The sequence below is a fragment of the Drosophila tropicalis genome, unplaced genomic scaffold (genome assembly GCF_018151085.1).
Source record: "Drosophila tropicalis isolate 14030-0801.00 unplaced genomic scaffold, ASM1815108v1 contig_463, whole genome shotgun sequence".
NCBI classification, from domain to species: domain Eukaryota; kingdom Metazoa; phylum Arthropoda; class Insecta; order Diptera; family Drosophilidae; genus Drosophila; species Drosophila tropicalis.
This window is the reverse complement of record NW_027172929.1, coordinates 246,871-266,899: the sequence shown is the minus strand read 5'-3', so window position 1 is coordinate 266,899 and position 20,029 is coordinate 246,871. Positions and strand designations below refer to the sequence as shown.

General features: G+C 35.3%; 4 protein-coding genes across 8 annotated transcripts; 2 read left to right on the top strand and 2 right to left on the bottom strand.

Moving 5' to 3' along the window:
• The first annotated feature begins 1,064 nt into the window (after positions 1-1,064).
• LOC137574491 (protein SCAI) lies at positions 1,065-10,637 on the top strand. 4 transcript variants are annotated; one of them, XM_068286827.1, is made up of 9 exons: positions 1,065-2,257; positions 6,887-7,039; positions 7,141-7,323; positions 7,386-7,604; positions 7,729-7,851; positions 8,915-9,360; positions 9,462-9,716; positions 9,843-10,046; positions 10,144-10,637. In XM_068286827.1, the coding sequence occupies exons 2-9, from the start codon at positions 6,942-6,944 to the stop codon at positions 10,386-10,388; spliced, it is 1,773 nt and encodes a 590-aa protein (XP_068142928.1). In that variant the 5' UTR covers positions 1,065-2,257; positions 6,887-6,941; the 3' UTR covers positions 10,389-10,637. The 4 variants fall into 4 exon arrangements, with proteins under 4 accessions (XP_068142928.1, XP_068142926.1, XP_068142927.1 ...); XM_068286825.1 differs by having other exon boundaries at positions 8,900-9,360; XM_068286826.1 differs by having other exon boundaries at positions 7,386-7,616; positions 10,144-10,636.
• Positions 10,638-15,124: 4,487 nt separating this feature from the next.
• LOC137574706 (collagenase) lies at positions 15,125-15,798 on the bottom strand. Its single transcript, XM_068287110.1, has 2 exons — positions 15,764-15,798; positions 15,125-15,695 (listed from the first exon to the last, which is right to left on the bottom strand). The coding sequence occupies exons 1-2, from the start codon at positions 15,784-15,786 to the stop codon at positions 15,125-15,127; spliced, it is 594 nt and encodes a 197-aa protein (XP_068143211.1). The 5' UTR covers positions 15,787-15,798.
• Positions 15,799-16,479: 681 nt separating this feature from the next.
• On the bottom strand, positions 16,480-17,802 carry LOC137574609 (galactose mutarotase). The gene has a single exon (XM_068286979.1). The coding sequence runs from the start codon at positions 17,595-17,597 to the stop codon at positions 16,494-16,496; it is 1,104 nt and encodes a 367-aa protein (XP_068143080.1). The 5' UTR covers positions 17,598-17,802; the 3' UTR covers positions 16,480-16,493.
• A 664-nt stretch (positions 17,803-18,466) lies between these two features.
• loj (logjam) lies at positions 18,467-20,029 on the top strand. Of its 2 annotated transcripts, XM_068286982.1 has the most exons (6): positions 18,467-18,490; positions 18,565-18,878; positions 18,954-19,031; positions 19,102-19,365; positions 19,430-19,597; positions 19,690-20,029. In XM_068286982.1, the coding sequence occupies exons 2-6, from the start codon at positions 18,720-18,722 to the stop codon at positions 19,744-19,746; spliced, it is 726 nt and encodes a 241-aa protein (XP_068143083.1). In that variant the 5' UTR covers positions 18,467-18,490; positions 18,565-18,719; the 3' UTR covers positions 19,747-20,029. The 2 variants fall into 2 exon arrangements, with proteins under 2 accessions (XP_068143083.1, XP_068143081.1); XM_068286980.1 differs by lacking the exon at positions 18,467-18,490 and having other exon boundaries at positions 18,504-18,878.

Sequence of the window (20,029 nt, the reverse complement as noted above, 5' to 3'; positions counted from 1 at the left end):
ATATATACATACATATATAAAAATATATATATATGCAATTACATACATATATGTATAATTATTGTATACTGTATCAGAACAAAAAGAAAAACAATGTAATTTATTTCATTGTGATAGTGTATGAAAAAAATGAGCAGAGCACTAAAAATCGCAACATTTTTAGTCGCAATTTAAACGCTTTTATGTAAAAGAAAACCAAATCTCAAAAAAAAAAAAAAAAAAAAAAAAAATAAAAAATGTGTTCATGTAGTAAAAAAAAAACCAAATGCTTTTTCCAGGATCTTCAGCGATTCGCTCGATCTTTGAAATGTGTGGTAATTGTGGGTAAACGATGTGACCATAACGAGAGTCCTTCGCTACTTGGGAAGACAAATAAGCGCATGCGCCAAATGTTGGCGAGTGACAGCTGTTTAATACATAAAAAAGGCTTCTCCTTCGATTACCTTGCCGTCATAAAAACGATATGAGAAATAAAAAAAGTACGAAATGAAGATTAAGTAATTCTGCAATTATTTTTTAAATATAGACTTATTATCTGTATGATGCAGTGGCGGATCCAGGAAATAGAATCGCTTAAAATTTACTCACGAAAGTTTGCAATAAACATTGTAGATTTCGCATTTCTAAACAAGTAAAGTAAATTTAGCTTTATTTGTGCTTTAGAAACGCTTGCTCAATGCAGTTTTAAAGAAAGAATAAAACAAATAAACTCTTTGGCATACTTTGGGGTTTGATTTTTTCTTCTTTTTATCATCCCTATATCCGCCTATGATCGAAGGAGACAAACCACTGCATCGTTTCACATGACCATGAAATGAATTCGCATGCCAAGAAAGGGTTGACTGACATCATTAGAATGAAATATTTAATTCATGGAGTTTCATTTTGTTGGTGGTGACTTTTGCGAAAGGACTCCCTTCTTTTTGGTTTAACGGTAGTACTTAAATTTAGAAACAGCTGTTATATAGATGGCGTTACTGTGAAAAACGGCCCTCTGCCGTTGACTTCTGGCAGCAAAAACTGTCAGTGGCGCAAAAAAAATCAATATCAACCCCCAACCCAACCAAAGCGAAAGCCAAACCAACCAACCAACCAACCAACCTCTCTCTTCCATCAGAAAAACCTCCTCGTTAAAAATGTAAATGCGAAAAAATTCAATACTGTGCAGCCATACGCGACGGTCGACCAACGACCAAAAGTGTTCTACTTCATACAATTTACTCACAAAGAAATAAAAAAGTTAGCTAAAAACAAAAAAAAAAATTTAATAAAATGAAAAGAGAAAATCAGCATAGAAAATTTAATCACTAATCACAAAAAGGCAAATGTTTGCAAACGCTGACAACAACAACAACAACAACAACAACAACAACGACAACTAACCAACAAAAAAAAAAAACACAAAAAAGCTAAAGAAAAGAACGCTAACAAATTAGCAAATTAACAAAGCCTTTTACCGCCAGGCAAACGTGGTAGTAAACGAAAATTTCGCGCAGGCAAAACCGGCAAACGACGAAACGACATACAAAAAATAAAACGAGAATAAAGGAAACGAAGAAACAAAAGAGGAAAAAAAACAGAAAAAAATAGAAAAGAAGAAAGTTGAAAGAAAGGGGAGCCAAAAAAAAGAAAGAAAGGACGAAAGAAAGCTGAGAGAAACGACGTGTGGCGCTATCCCCCTCTATCTCTCTCTCGCTCTTTCTCTTTCTCTCTTTCACTCTCTGTTTCTCTCTCTTTCTCGCGTAAGACTTCCGCCAAACATATGTCAAGTGCACTAAGTGTGGTGCACAATTGCTGAGGCTACAAAAAAAAAAAAAGAGAAAAAGAAAAAACGGCTGCACCTTTCAACCTTCCACGCAGCAGTGGCGGGCGGCAGAAGCAATAGTGCACCTCCACAACGGCGGCGGTCACGGTGACAACAGCAGCAACAACAACAACAACTAGAAGGACGGAAAGAAACTACAACGGCTCGGCGTGGCAAGGCGTGGACAGAAACAGAGACAGGATTCGAATTCGCAATAGGAACAGAAACAGGAACAGGAACAAGGACGTGGATAACAGCAACGGCAACGGCAACGGCAGCAGCAGCAGTAGCAGCTGGCAATATTTGCTAGCGTTGGTGAAGAGGAGGAGGAGGCTGTGAGATAGTGATTACTTGGTCCTTTATCCTTTTGTTGCTACTGTTGTTGTTGCTGTTGTTGGGGGAGGCGGCTGCAGCGGCGGCGGCAGCGACGACGGTTACAACAACAATGATAAGGTAAGTCAAAACCAATCAACCAACTAACCAATCAACCAGTTCAATGGTTTGTCTACCTCCTTTACAAAAACAAAAATTCCATTTTAATATCTTCTGAGGAATTCCAAACAATTCTAACGAAATCCATCAAAACGGTTTCCATTTCCAAAATATCAAGGTATTTGCACATTGCCAACCGTCTCTCTCTCTCTCTCTAGCTTCTACACCTGCCCCCTGCCACCTGTCTCCTTACCTACATTCATCATCTATACCCCAAAGCGCACATGAATGTGAATGCAAGTGAGAATCGAAGCATCCATTTCAAATGGAGGAGGTCAACCATAAATGAAACTTTAATGTTGAATGAATGCCATTTTGCTATTTCCTTTTTTTGCATTCAAATTTGTAATTGTTGATTGAAACGAGTTCTCTTGTTGATTATCTGTAATTGAAAATATCTCGTACTTGTTTTCTATTTCTCAATTCTATTCAGGTTTGGAAATGGCATATATGAAATTCTATAAGCTTGGTTCTTAATTGTACTTCCGATTTATTTTCTTTCACTCTTGATTTGACCAAATTGTCAATGGATTTTTATTTCGAGTTTTACCTTGATTTGCTGTTTTCCATTCTCCTCTCCTCACAGCCTTTTTAATGCTTGATCTCGCAAAAATTGCCAATTAAATGCAAAATGTAATTTGCCTCAAGTGAAAAGCAGAAAATATCGAGAGGAAAAAAAAAACGAAAAAAACCAAAAAAAGGCAGAAATTTGTGAAATGTCCGAAGGCCTGGTCAAAAGTTTCTTTCTATTTTGTTGTAGTTGCTGTTGCTTCAGCTACTGGTTGGTTTGTCTGACATTCACATCCTGTCTGTAATATGCTGTAGAGACAAAGTTTCTTTCTTTTTTCTTTTTTTTTTCTGATTTTCTTCTTCTTCTTGGTCGTCGTCATCGTCTTCTTCTTGGCCGTTGTCATTTGTGATATGATGTGTGTAGTGTGGAGCATCAGAAAAGCTCAAATTTAATATATCTACCCAATTGTTTAAACCAAAAAAAAAAAAAAAGAAAAAAAAAATACTGAAGCAACATGGAGAAATGACAGGAAGAGTTTATGAGCTGGAGTGAGGTTGATGTCAGTGTGGCCCAGTCAGTCAGCCAGTCAGTTGGCAGACAACTTGAAGTTTTGTTTAGCGGATGTAGTAGGAACAACATCATTATCAGCGTCAAAATGCCATTAAATGTGTAGCCTACAATGCCTTTGAAGGATTATATAGTACTACAACCCGCCCGCTCTGTAGCAACACCCGAATACCCTATAGCCCATCCTCCTACACACTACAACAAAACCCCCCCAGATTCCCCCCTCGGTCGGCAACCCGGCTTTAATGCTTGCTTGTTTACTCACACGCCAAAAACATTAAAAAAAGGACAAAAAAGTGCTCTTGGTAAGTCCTAGATATCGACTTGCACATACTCTTATTTCAATTCAAAAATTCTTAAAGTATATACACATTAAAATATATATTGTTTGATGTCTTAAATATTTGTTTACTCTTTCCATGCATTTATATACCCGTTTCTTGTGTAGGGTATAGAAATGTGGAAAAAAAGTGCAGCTTTGTCAAATAGCAAAGAGCGCGCGGAGTTACAGTTGTTGTTGTCGTAGTTGTTGCTGTTGCTGAAGAGCGGGCATTGAAAATATACTAACACACACACACACACATACCCCTTCTTCCCTTACTCTCACACCAATTTCTCTTATTCACTTCTTTCTCCTCCCATGAGTCTCTATCTCTGTCACACTCATTTAGACATACATGCAAAACGTCTGGCGCTGAGCAAAGTGCGTTGCATACTTTTTTTGCGCGCTTTTGTTTACTGGGATTTTTGCTGTATGTAGTTGTATACACACACACACACACACACACACACACACACACACACAACCCATCTACTAACTCATTCATGCTTGTTGTTGTTGCTGTTACTGTTGTTGTCGGTTGTCGTCATCATCGTATTGTCACATAGGCAACAACAACAACTACTGCTGCTTACTACAACAAACTACAAGCAATACGCACACACGCAAATGCAGGAACAAAAAAACACACACACACGTCAGTAGTAAAAAACAAAAAGTAAAGAGAAAGCAGCAAGGAAGCAACAAAAACAAGAAATACAAAAAAAAAGGCTGAGAGTAAAGGAAAAACCGTTTGTCACTACTACTGGCTGTCTGCCAGGCGACAAAAATGTCCTTGCCTATTTACATCTTTTTTATTCGTCTATATATGTGCTTTTAATATTCGTATTCCGATGCAAATCAAGACAAAAGCTATATTAATTTCAAGTTATAGGCAAATTCATCATAGGTAGCAATTATAAGAGAATGTAAAAACAATGTTTATTTTAAACTTACCAATTGTTGAAAACATTTGCTTGCGCCCCAATGAGTTAGCCTGTAAAGGAAAAAGATTCTTATTTTAATCATTGAAAATTAAACTATTAGGATACTAAATAAGCCTTATTAATAAGTGATTATACAGTAAGTTTTGACGTTAGTTCTTCCTGGCCTTAGTAAACAATTGAACAAGTTAGTTGATTTTCAAGCTCTCAAAAGTATGCTAAGCAGAATTTACTGAAACCAAAAACTGATTTAAAAGGTTACCTAGAACAAATAAAAGAGCAGCTGACACCAAGAGGCATAGAGTGATCCTTTTTTATCACAACATAATTTTAAAGGTTTTTTTTTTTTAAACAAATGAAATTTGTTACACTTGTGTGCTGTCTCAATTTAACTATATGTTTGCCGTCTGTGTGGGTGGGTGTGTGTGTGTGTATAAGTTGTCTGCGTTGGCGTGTGTGTGTGTGTGATGTTGGAAGGGGGAGGGGGCCACGAAGAGGGGGTGTTAATGAGCAGTGGCAGTGGCAACGACTTTGCTTCTGCCTCAGTATTTGTGTTTCTTCATTTCCGGTTTCCACATGTTGACATGCTGATGATGTTCGGTTAAGTTCTGCAGCTGCTCATCATCATAATGATGAAGTCAGCGGCAAAAGCAACAGAAGCAGCATCGGCATTAGCGGCAACGGCAGCAATAGCAGTTTTGCCTTTGTTTTCCCCCATGTCCGTCCTGTCTGCTTTCCAGCCTACCAGCCTGCCCGCCTATGTGGCGTATGCGTAATTTTCATATTATGTAATTTTAACGTGTTAAATGGAAACTTAATTTGATTAAAGGGCGCCATAAATATGCCAAGTGACGGTGACGGTGACTGTGACGCATTATATGGTGGATGGACATCATGGATATGGATGAAACGCAGCTTCCTATTTCCCCAACCAATCATCCCCTCTGGTTCCCCACCGTCCACTACTATATACTTATCAGCCCTCCGAAACTGTTGGCTGGCTGGCTGGCTGACTGGTTGGGCTGCTGTTGATGAGCTCATATTGAAAGTTTTTTTTTTGCTTTTTTTCGTGGATACTGAACCGACCCGACCCGACCTAGATTTGTCCAAAAGCCAAATCAATGTGGTCGCTGTGGCGCCATTTGCCTGAACCTTTTTGTGCATTTTCTTCTCGTTCGTTGTTCGTCTTCTTCTCTTCCTCGCTCTTCTCTTCATATCTATTCTCTCATATTTTTGTTGTTGTTCGTAGTTCAAATAATTTCACTTGGCCGCCACTTCGGGCGTTATTAATTGAGCTTTTGATGCATATAGTTGTCCATCCCTTTGCCAATTTTTCCTTCCTTCTCCTCCCCCGTGTCCCAGCTCACTCTACTCCATTTTCCGAGAATAACGATTGTCTTCCACAATTCCATTCATCTGATGATGGGGCACTTAAAAGGCTACATATAGTATAATTGTTTTTTTTTTTTGTCTTTTTCTTTCTTTTTGTTTCAATCAAATTGAAATTTTAATTGCATTTGGTTATGAATTCGGTAAGAATTGTATACCGCAAATGGTGACTAAAAATCAATTCACTTTGGTTATCATTTACTACTTAAAAAGTGCAATAAGAATAGGAATTTGAGTGTTTTTTTCTTTAAACAGAAGTTCTAATTGCACTTAAAACAGAGTATTGCTTAGTCGTTTTACATATTCATTGATTGCATGGCCTTTTGCGACAAAAATTGAATGAACCGACGCACATGAATTCTATGTGATTTATGTGACATAAAAATTAAAAATTTAAAAGAGAGGAATGAGGCTTAGGAGGGGCAATTCGGAAAAGCCGCATAGGCATATCATTTATTGTATGCAAAGTATCAGCAAGCAGCATCGTTGACATCATCATCATCGTCGTCATCATAGTTATTATCCACGTCAACAATGGCCCAACGAGCCGCCTGAATGAGTATCACAAGTGGTTGAGGAGACTGGAATGATGGACAGGGTGATGGGGAGAGTTCCCCTCCTTTCTTCCAATAGATACATTAGATTGAGATAGAGAAATTGCATGATTCAGTCTGTTTATAGTTTTTGTGTTTGTTTTTTGTTTTTATGATGAGCCAAGCGTCTGGATTCAATCCGCTCCTTTACTCAGTTAGTATGCCAAGTGTTGTCTGACAGTGAAGTGACTCAAAACAAACTAAGCCAACGATCTAGATTCCAATATTGGTATCTAATATATTTTATTTTGTTACCTTTTGTTGCAGTCAAACCGATTTACAAACATAACACATTGCGGTTGGCGGTTGAGAAGAACACGGCATGGTGAAAATGGAATCCACTGAAGAACAGGATAGAAAGTTGGTCTTGGAGTTTTGCCATTTGCTAGAGAAGTCCAAACAGCTGTTCAATGGACTAAGGTGAGCTTTCCGTAATCAAGTAACTACTAAGTATCTCTTAACACTTTTGTAATAATTTTTTTGTTTTTATTTTTTTTTTTTTTTTTTTATTATTATTATAGAGATCTACCGCAATATGGTCACCGGCAGTGGCAGGCCTATTTTGGACGCACCTTCGATGTCTATACAAAATTATGGAAATTCCAGCAACAACATCGTCTGGTGCTCGATTCAAAATATGGATTGAAACGCTGGCAAATTGGCGAAATAGCAAGCAAAATTGGACAGCTTTATTATCACTATTAGTGAGTAACTAACGAATGTTCTGATCAATATCATTAACAAAGATTAATTGATATCAATTTAGTTTAAGAACCAGCGAAACGAACTACCTGAATGAGGCGTATCAATTTTATGCGGCAATACGTGGTAGAGCTTATTACTCTCGTGCCGCCAAAGAGGATAGACCCGATTTGATGGTTAAAAAATTACGTTATTATGCCCGTTTTATAGTTGTCTGTCTGCTGCTCAAGAAAATGAAGCTAGTGCGAGAGCTGGTCACCGAATTGGAGAAGCAAATTCAAGAGTATACCAACACGTAAACACACACACACATTTAAAAGAGAACCAAAAAAAAAAAAAAAAGAAAAGGTTCTTTTAGTTGATTTTGTATAATAATTTCGTTCCTTTTCGTTTCCCATCTTTTCCAGTTACGAGCCGGAAGATCATATGGAATGGTCTTTGGTTTTAGAAGAAATTAAAGGATTCATTAAAGCCGAAGCGGCTGTGGCCGTTTTACATGCTGATTCTAATCCCATTATATTATCACACAGGTGAGTCGTTCATGGCAGATCTCTCATCGAATAAACGTCAATATAGCCCGTGCTTTCGTCGGCGGAGAAGGAGTTTGGAGAGCTTGTGGGGTTATTTGTTTGTCTTTGTGTATCTATGTATAAACTCTCTGGGTAGCTCTATTCTGTTGTTTTTGCGTAGGTATACAAGTTTTTCTTCAGTTCTCCTTTTTAAATTTTTCTCTCTATGTGTATTGTGTATTTATGTATTTTATTTTATGTTTGTGCTTATCACAGAAGACTTGAAACACCAAATGAAAAAAAGAAAACACTCACTGTTGCCATTTCAACTATTTATCACGCACTTCTCCATAAATCCCCCCTCATCATCACAACCAACTCAAATTCACAATTCATTACCATTATCACAGCAATCACAAATATTACAAACTACAAGGTTTAAAAAATACAGGCAATGAAAGCAAAATTCTAAAATTCATGGTTGTTAAACAACGATGCTAAAGAAAGCCTCAATATTATGAATCTCGCAGAAGTCCTTAAACTCGAGAACCAAAATTTCAATAGGTCATACAATTGTATTTTTTTCCAAATTGTCCAAATTCTCTTTTTAAATGCTTCAACCAGAATATGATCTAACTTATTTATGTCTTTCATAAAGATTCAACTTGCCGTATTCTATTCGACAAGGATCTAAAATCGATCAAAAGAAGCAAACTTCATAAAGATTCAAAAACTATATAATTTTCCAAAAAATCATTGCGTCTGAGAACCGTTTAATATTTTGTTCTTATCGGTTTAAAAATTGCCGCTTCACTGCCTGTTTTTTTGAACATGCCACAATAACAAAAGGAACGTTATCATTTCATGTGTTGCTCCCCCCCAAACAATTTTTCCATATCACACCATACCACCCACCAACACCAACACCAACACCCACACCACCACCCACCACCCTACCTACCCTCGTGTGTCACCTCATTAGTGCGCCACATTCTCAATTCTTCTGTGAAAGCACGGGCCCCCGCTATAAGCTTATGGATCAGCACAACTACCAACGACTGATGAATAGTGGTTCCGGTTCTAGGTTATCCCCACTCACAACACCGCCGTGCGAACGTTCACCGCACATGACGCTGAGTCTGCAAGAAATTCTCATTGTGGGCTCGGCATGTGAGCAGGCGAAATTTTCCGAACTCACAATGGATATGTTTCGTATGCTGCAAACCCTGGAACGTGAGCCAACGGAATCGGCAACAAATCCTTTAAGTATGTCACATGGTATGCATGGACATGATGCTAGTCCGGCAGCAAGTCGTATTCCACCATATGGTGTGCCCGGTTCAAAGGGTTATTTGGAGAATGGACGACATTATCGTGACAATCCGCATAAATATTTACTATACAAGCCATCGATAAGCCAACTGTTGGTGTTTTTGGCCAGCGGTTTTAAGGAACTGCCATTGGGTGGAGCTCTGCTATTGTATATGTCGGCGGATGGTTGTTTCTCCACCACCAAACATCCAGAGGATTGTGAGTTTGGTTTTTCAAAAACAAAAAAATTACATAACGTTGCAAATTGAGCAAAGATTAGCTAACATATGGTTTCTCTTATTAAAACATTTTTGTTACAGATGGTTATGAACTTGGTGGCCTGGCCACTAGTGTTAAACGGGATAGTGTCGATGGCGGCGGTTTGTCATGTCGGGGCAAATCGTATAAAGAAAATCATTGCCTTTATCCTGGTGATCTGTATCCGTTCACACGACGTCCCATGTTCATTATCATCGATTCGGACAATTCGTTTGTCTTTCAGCATATCCCACGTTACTTTGGACAACCTTTGGTAATACTCATGTCACCGCAAGATGTGCCGCCCGCTTTTCAAGGTAAACTTTCTACATTTACTTATGATTCTCAAGTACTTATGCCTTTAAAGACTCAAAAGGGGTCACACTTAAACGTTCGATCTATTGTCATTAATGTTTTGATGTATGTTTCTTTTCCTTTAACAGCCGATGTTCAGCATCATGGTTCGTTATTTACTTTGTTCCTGCACTCCCCGCTCACGGCTCTCTGTTATATATGCAATGTCGGTGATGTACCCATACATCATTGGGAACGTTGTCAAACCTATGTGGATCGTTTCATAACAGAAGCATCGCGTCTGGTAACGCGTTGCCGCATCGATGAAATCGAACAGGGCATTGGTTTTATAGGTAAGTGAACTTTGAACAGTTCCTAAAACATATGTTTTGGTCTTGGATTGTGTATAATGACACTTTGCTTTTTCTTCTACCCCTTTCCACCATTTAGACTCCTCTTATGTTCAGTTCTTTGGTGATGATTTTCTACGTACGCTCATTTTACGTTTTGTCTTCTGTGATGTGGTATTACGTTTACATCGTGGCTTCCGTGGACGCCATATGAGGCCACGATGTGAACCGCAATTACCGGCAAATGAGCTGCTGGAGCATCCATCGTTATCACACATTATATTTCAATTGGCATCGGCACTCGATGTGCGTGGCCATTTCTCTGAGGGGCCAGAGTGCGACTGATGATTTTTATTTCAACTACTACTGGCCATAATTGGAGTTGTTCTTCTTCTAGTCATAATCATTCTGTTCGGCTATACGATGAGGCAGCAGTTAAATGATCAGATCATTTCAATGTACTACTACTTTCCGTTCAGGCAGTGTTCATTTTCGGTGTACAAAATGGTTTTTGAAGCATGGAGTTGATTCGATATATATATATATACATTTTTAAATATATACATATATATATACATATATATATTTTTTTTTTTTTAAATTTAACTAAACATTTAAAGAACAAAAACGAAAAAGGAAAAACATTATATAATACCAATAGAAACATTTATATATATATATATATATAGATATAATATATGTATGTATATGTATATATGTGATAAAATATATGTGTATATCAGGACTGTAAAGCGATCTCTGCAGTTCAGGTATATCTTTATTTATTTATATACATATATACATATATATATATATGTAAGTATAAATATATTTATATATACATAATATGCCTATACATAATAATAATAATAATCAAGTAGCTAGATTTTCTTATATAGTGCGTCGCGCAATGGAAAGGTCCAATGTTAGTTGCTTAGCATATACCTAAATATAAAATAATTAACTATAACAAAAGCAGCAACAAACCACAAAACAAAATATATATATGTATATATATATATAAATGATATATACATATATATGTATATACATATGTGTATCTAAAAACATGTCAACAAACAAAAACTGCCAAAGAAAAAAAAAAAAAAAAAAAATAAAACATACAAATGAAAAAACCAAGTGAAAGATGATAAAAATCAAATTTAGTTGAAACACATTTTTTGTAAGACAAAAGGCAAATTTTTTTCATAAGCAGCGGAAAAGGTAACAAGTTTTAGCTTTTATACCAAACAAATATATATATATATATATATATATATATAAATGATATGATATGATATAAACACGACACACTATATAAGAAATGCATTCTTTTATGCATTAAGCACTGGGAGCTGCAACATCGTTGCCTGTTTCAATCGATCTTGAACCGAAGCCAAGGCAAACATTGGAAGTTGCAGCCCTTCTCAACACAAAGCTCATATTAAAACCAAAAAACAAATGAAAAAACGAACAAAAAAACAAAAATATTGTACGTATTGTATGTATTATTATGGCTTAAGCCAAAACTGCAAAATGCACTACTTATCTGGGGGTTGGGGATTCAATGTTCGACAAAATCAATGTTATAAGACTCAATTCAAATACTCTGCTATACTCCAAACCATTATGGGATATACTTTTTAAGCCAATTTTTTTTTTTACCATTACCCCAGGCAAGCAGTTCATTTTGCAGTTTTAGTTTGGACACAAACGATGACTGAAAGTTACTGTTTCATTAACAAGTTTAGCAAAAGAAAAGAAATCCCCAATAAAGGAAAAAAAACTAGTTAAGAGATGATTAAATAAGAAGCAACAATATATATATATATATAAAAATATATTTTGCGTATGTTATAATTATCCTTACAATAACAAAACAAAAAAAAAAAACAAAAAACAACCACATTTTATACGACAAACAAATTTATACTTAATAGAAACATTTCCAATCAATCATAAAAAAACATCATGAGAAATGGTTTCTCAAATGCTATGTGGAATGAAAAGTCGTGAGTGCTCGATTCGAAAACTTCGTTTCGTTAACTCCAATTGTGGTCGATGAATTCGGTTAACTTATCGCAGACTTGTGACTTTTTATTTCATGTAGTAATACTTCAAAAACAAAACAAAACGAAAACGAAATAAATAAATAGTTGCATATGAGACATACAAACAATATGATACATATATATTTCAAAATAGTTGAATGCAAAACGAAAACAAAAAACACTAAACAAAAACCAAACAAATATATATAATTTACTTAAAAACTACAAAAAATAAAAATATAGGAATTTTTTTTATTTTTTAATAAAAAAAATGAAACATTAAATTCGGAAAACCGGATGTTTATATACCCTTGCAGTTCTATGCCAGGCTCTACATTTAAAAGACTCTCCCCCATGCCCTTTTCCCCTTTCCAAAAACCTCCATATGATGTACGATTAAACAATCATACACAAAAATTACTTAATAAACATTTTTGTTTCCCTCACATCCTTTCTAAATTCTAAATTCTTGCCTTAGCTTTTGTTATCCCTCTCCATGCCGAGAGATTTTGTGGCCCAACTTTTGGATCTATTGCAAGGGTATATAAAAAAAAAAAAAATAACTTTAACAAATGAAATTCTATACAAATTGCAGCAACCGCCTAATAAATTTAATTATTTTATTCGAAATTCCTAATTCGCTTTGTTGGAAAAAATAAGTAAAAATAATAAAAACAAAAACCCTAAGATTAAAAAAAAAAGAAAAACCAATAATGAAAAATGTTACATAGCTTTTCCAAAGAAACAAAAATAAATTGTTCATTTTCATTTTTCTTTTCCTGTACATATATTTCTCTATATTCTATTCTAATGTTAAAAGAACCAACCAAAAAATAACAAACAAAAAAAAAAAAAAAGATATGAAACAAAATTTAATGAACAAATTTCATTCAGCAGCCGCCGCAGCTCAGTAAACATTTGTTTTTATCTTCGATGAAAATTGCATTTATAAAATAGCAAAAAAGTAAAAAAAAAAAAAAAAAAAAAAACAAAAAATGAACAAATTTAAATACAAATCATTAACAAATCAATCACGATTAAATCATTAATCACTTAAACGAAAGTAAACGAAATGCCCACAAAACAATGAAAAAAGCAACATTAAGTATCATAAATGACATTCAGTAACAGCAACAACAACAACACACACCGTCAAAGTCACAAAATAAACATTAAACATTAAATAAATTTAGCAACAAATAAAATTATGACAAAAAAAAAAAAAAAAAAAAAAACCAAAAAAGCTAAAAAAAAAAAAAAAACGAAAAAAGATCAAATGAAACGAAAGTGAAAGTGTATGACAGTTTGTATTGAGTAATAAGAATAAAGCACACGTTTGAAAAGAAACAAAACTCTATTACTAAATATTCTATTTACATATAGACAAGGGGGATGGGGGTGGGAAGGTCTTTGATCCTTTTTTATTTTTTAAAATCAAAAGGTGTTCTTAATGTTAAATTTAAAAAAAAAATCTTTTCGAAGGTAATTAGCACACTTAAGTATGCAATACGTAGGCGAAGTATCCTTTCCTGTGTCACTACGTCTACTTGGCGAATCACCTATGCATTAAACATTTCTCTTAGACAACTATCAAAAGCACATGACATTCCAAAAATGTTGTAGACTCTATGAAAAAGGGTTTTCTTGACTGCTAGATAGAAAAAAGCCTTGCATAAAAAGGATAATGGAATAATGAAGGACTTTAAAAAGGTAAAAAATAAGATTTTACCATAGTTTGTTTATTTAATCAATTTGGCAGAGTAATTTTATATTACGTATAGCTCTAATACATAAGTATGTATTAGTATTATTTGCAATTTTCATACAAAATTGAAAATATATTTTTGAAAGAGTGTTAAAACCAAGACACACAGAAACGAGTCCATACTCGTCAGTGAAAGATAATTGTTGATAATTGTTCTTCAATCCAATCGAAATAATAAGGCAAACTAATGAAAACCAGGGCTTGTCCATGACCTAAAGGCTGCAAATTATTATTCGGTCCACCCACAAAACCGACAACGAAATTTGAATTATTCGCATTGATTAAAGCACCTCCCGATAGAAAGTGGAGATGTTCGTGGCTCCTGTTATTAATGCCACAGAGTAACGAAGGTGTGGCAAAAATATTAGTTATATACTTTTTACATTCACTAGACGATATGATTTTCAGAGAAGAACTATGAACATTTGCTGGCTGCCAGTTGGTTATATTCAACGTAAGATCCGTTAAGCTGTCGTCCTTTAAACGTTTGTAAGGCAACGTGACTGGAGAAATGCTCTTAGTAAACATCATATCTGTAGGCAATTTAATTAGGGCAATATCGTTAAGCAGAGTTACATTCTCTAGATGCCTAACATGCACATAATTCTCATGTATGATTATATATTTGGGTATATTAGGCAATGATATAGTTTGCCATTCTGAACTTGAGACACTGCGATCTATTATTGCAAAATCAATGGTAATATATTCTCTGCAATTAAAAAAGAAAGACCATTTTCTTTAAAAAAAAATCCGAATATTTTGTTTTACGTCAACTTACTTTTTGGCATCAAAGCAACTGGCTGCTGTTAATATGGCATTTTTAGTTAATATAGTACCACGACACCCTTCTATATATACCTCATGGGGTAAATCCTGCACATCGAAACTTTGTAGGCCCTCTAAGACCACACTGAGCAATAATATTTGAAGAAACTTCATTTTCAACTAACTCAAATGACTCTTAAACCGTCTTCTTTTATACCCAATGTGAGGCTAAAACACTTTCACCACGTTTTGTGTACTTTATCATGTTGTCAAGTTTATAAGACTTCAAATGAATCGATCTATAAGTTTTGTATCAAGAATTACATATTTTTATGACTTATTGCTTTGAAAATTCATTATAAATACGATTTGTGTGTGGGTGTAAAAATCAATGGTTGTAATTCAGTTTGTTATAAGTTTATTGTTTTTTTCTTAACCCAGTTTTGTTACAACATATACCCACGCATTTCTTTGGGATTAAACAAAATTAAAAAGGTTTATCGTTTTCCCTTAGTCATTTCGGTAATCCAATCTAGAAATGACGAGACACGCGTGAATATATCCGGGACTTTCATAAGGCATTTTTCATCATAACCGTGTGACACAATTCCAATTAATGTACGGGAACCATCATCTAGAACCAATGGACCACCTGAATCACCGCGACAAGGTAAACCATTCTTAGATTCGATGCATATAAATGAGCTCAGCACAAGTTTTTTGGCCCCATTTTGAAGTTGATGATTCCATTTGATCTCGCATTGCTCGTTGCTAATGACCTTAGCCCTTTGATATTGAAGACTGTCACTTGCCTGCTGCTTGCCAGTTAGTCCCCAACCAGAGAAAATTGCTGTTCTATTGGTGTAGTCATCATTTGCGTCTGATGGCAATTTGATGGGTTGTATCAATGTATTGAATTTTAATTGTCTGGGCAACTTTATAAGTGCAATATCATTAGCCACAGAACGACGATCGAACTTGCTGTGTACTCTAATGTCACTTATATTAACGGCAATTTCCTTGTTCGCCGACATTTTTGATCTGCCCAGAAAGACAGAAACTTTTACTCTAAGAAAAAATAATACTTTTCAACTTCAGCACACGACAAAGATGCAAAAATGTATAAGCTTTCTTACAGTTTAGTATCTGGTTCTTGCATACAATGGGCAGCTGTGAGTATCCATTGGGTATTCAAAATACTTCCACCACATAAGCTTACATCGTTTAATGCAATATTAAAGTAACTAATTATACCCACTTGATAGGGTAATTGTCTTTCTTTGGCTCTCAAACCGTTCATTATGCGTAGATAACCAAGGCTATGACTACAGCAGATACTCGACAATAATGCGATGACTGCAAGAGAATGATACATTGTAAATAAATAACTGAGCCATAAGTTAAACTCTTTTTATATATATGACAAAGAAATATCCTCTAGCAAAAGTCGTGCTTTGCTATTTATTAAAAAGTTTTATTATCCAGTCGTGTGATGGGTTCACTTCTAGTTAAATATTCGTGTATTTTCTCTACCCTTTCTAAAAGGGTCCATCAATTGAGTTTGCAGCACAAAACATCTTCAAAAACATTAAATTTTAGATTTATAATGTATGCTCCCCTTATGGTTTACGAGTACAAAAGGTTTTTACTCATAATTCACAAAATTTGTGGACTAATAATCACTGACCATTCAATTAAGTGTATTTACTTTGAATATGATAACTTGCATACATTTCCATCCGCCGGTTAATTACAACTTTACGAAATGAAGTAAACGATTCATTATTTTGATAACATCAAAATGCAATTTTATTTATGTATAATCACAAGATAATGTTTAAGTGTTTTCACATTTTTGCACAAAGGTCACTTTTGAGGAAATACGACACCGAACTTGTAAATGATCTCATGATTATATTGCTCACCAGGTCGCACAATGGTATTGGGAAAATTGGAATGATTCACGGAATCGGGATACTTTTGAGTTTCTAGACAAAAGGCACCATGCTTGGCATAGGCAGCATTATCCTTGCCCGGTATAGGCACTTCACCACGTTCTACATCGGGCATAAAATTGGAGGTATAAAATTGAACACCCGGCTGATTGCTAACGACTTCCAGCCAACGCCCTTTGGTTGGATGAGAAACACGAGCAACCAAATTATACGGTTGCGGTGCTTCAAACTTTACACAATAATTATCATCGAAACCCAGAGCAGGATGGATCAGGGCTAGGCGATCACCCAAATTAGCAGCAACTTGCAAATTGTACGGACTACCCTCGAGGGGTGTTATCACGCCGGTTGGTATAGAATCGGTATCGGTTTCAGTTATGCCATAGGCATTTATTTCAACGGTATGCTCGTAGAGACCTCTGGCACCCGATTTATGTCCAGCTAAGTTGAAATACGTATGATTGGTGAGATTAATGGGCGTTGGTTTGGTTGTCTCTGCCTGGAAACGAACATACAGACAATTGTCTTCGGCTAGCCTGAATGTGGCCAGCGCAGTCACTTGGCCTGGATAACCTTCGTGTCCATCGGGATTGATATGCTTGAGAGTAAAGCCATCTTGAAACACTTTCTCCACCTCCCAGTGCGCCTTATCGAAGCCCACAAATCCGCCATGAAGTTGGAATTTATTATCACGATTCTTTGATACTTCAATTACTTTGCCATCCAGTATAAATCTTCCATTGGCCACACGATTGCAGACACGTCCCACAGTGGCTCCAAAATATGGATTTCTCGTACTCTGATAACCGGCCAGATCATCAAATCCAAGAGTAACGTCATCTATATCACCATTCACATCGGGGTATTTAATGCTTGTTATTGTGGCTCCCAATGTGATGATCTGCACGGACATTCCAAAGTCATTGGAGAGTGTGAATCTTGTAATACTTTCCGTTTGCTTCGTAAGCGGATTTAATGCCGATGTGGCAAAAATATCCTGCTTCACATGAACCATAATGTAGAAAATTAAAACTGAAACTGATCCAGCTAACTCAACGGGCTTGGCTTTTTATCACTTAAATTGTATGCCTTATCCGTCCTATGTAGAGGTCGAATTGCTCTTGATTTATAATGCATATGTATATAAATGGTGGGAAATTATATAGTATACATAGGTGGAGGCTTTCTCACTTATCGCACGAAAAAAGCCGCAAGCAAACCACTTAATTAAACAAAAACAAAAAATTTCATCTATAGTGGGTAACGAACTTGAAATACTCTTGATTTAATTCTGCCAGTTAATATGGCAACAATTCAAATTCAAAGAATAATACTATAGATAATATTTTGATATAAATGAATATATGTTATTAAATAATATTAATTAGTAGTTGTTAGTATGAAGAAAATTGGTAATAGAAAATATTTTTCCATATATGTATTTTAACCTTTCAGTTCTTAATTTCAATCAATTTAGCATGATCCATTTTTTCTAATCAAATCTATTTATTTTTCTTAACCAGTTGTCTTATAATTAAATAAGTATAATGATTATTCATATTATCTTTAAACAATAATAGACTTTTCTTTGGGAGAGAGTAGATATGGAAAACATATGTTTATATTTGTTATCGCCCCAACTAGGGTTGCGGTATAATTTGTAATAAGAAACAAAAAAGGAAGACTTGTTTTTGAAAAATATTAATATTTTTAAATACACAAACGCTATATATTATTTAATTCAAAAATAATACATATATAAATTTTGAATCCCGATTTTTTTTGGCTAATCCGGTCACATCTTTTTACGAATTTATAAAAAAAAAATACCAACAAAATACCAAAGAAAAGTGATTGTAAAGGCCAACTTGTTAAGATTGCCCAACCCGGGTTGGCAGCACGCAACAGGTTGGTTATTGTTGTTGTTTATTGTGCAAACATATCGTTTATTTAACCATTCAAATTGTTTATTTGTCAAATAGAATACAAAAATTGAGCCCGGCTAAATATTTGGCTAAAAATTAAGCCATTTGATGTGAGAGAGTGAGAACTATATAGTTCGAGACCGAAACGCACAATTCGAATATAAATATAGAGAGAAAGTGAGGCTGAGACACACCGCGGAAAAGATACAAAAATGAGATTGACGTGGCAAAGAAGAGAGGATGGATTGAGCATTTATCTATTGTTGACAATTTGTTTTATATTATGCGGATATTTAATCGATACGAGTTGCGGCCAAGAGGCCCAACAACCATGGTATGAGAATTTACCAGCCGTGGCCATGGACTACAAGGTATAAGATGATGGGGATTGAGAATCTCTAAAGGATCACAAATTTAATTTGACGCTCATCAATTTTAACTTTCAGGTCCACATAGATGCTGGCAAGGAAGACTGCTATCATCAGTATGTCCAAGCGGGTGCAACATTCTATGTGTCATTCAGTGTAAGTTGAAGATTGTATTTAAAATCTTTAAATCTCATCACATCTCATTTTGCATATCTATTTTGTTCAGGTTGTTCGTGGTGGCGATGGCATGGCTGGCTTTGCTGTGCGTAATCCCGGTGGCGAAATCGTCAAGCCCTATCAATGGCAGGCCACAGCCGATTATACAGATCAAGTGTCACCGGGTGGCTATTATTCCGTTTGCATTGACAATCAATTTTCGCGATTTGCCGGCAAATTGGTTAATATCTATATAACCGTTGTCAAATATGATGCATGGGATAAATATGCCAAGGAAATTGAGCAACTTCAATTGAATATGCAAAACTTTACGGTAGGCAAATTGGTCAAGATTAATAGTATTTAAAAAAATAATATTCTCTTGTGTCTCTCTTTAGGCCACCATTGGCACTGTAGAGCGTAATATAAATGATATGCTGGGCTATCAGGCTCATAGTCGACATCGGGAAGCCAGAGATTATGCCTTACTATTGGATAATAATTCCTATATACAAACATTCTCTGTTAGCCAAATTGTTGTCATATTGATCACTTGCTCTATACAGGTAAGATCGCATATGAATATATACATAATTATGTACAAATATATAATTACTTTCCCCTTCTCTTTCTCTCTCTCTCTCTCTCTCTTTTACAGGTGTTCTTTGTTCGCAAATTATTTGATGTGAAATCGAATTCCAAGAGTCGCATTTAAATTGATTTTGTATGCATTTTTTTTTTACCAACCCAACAAACTACTTTTACTTTCCACTCCACCCGATTCCAAGACATTTCATGAATTATTTTTTTTACTACATTTTGTTTTATACTAACCTGCTCAAGGTTTTATGTAGATTTGGCAAACAGAACAAGTGCAACAAACTAACTAGACTTTTTCATTCAAACGTAATGTGATAAGTGTACATTTGTCTGTGTAAAGTTTTTTTTCTATTAAAACGAACAATTGATGTTAATTAAAATAAAATAATGGATTTTCA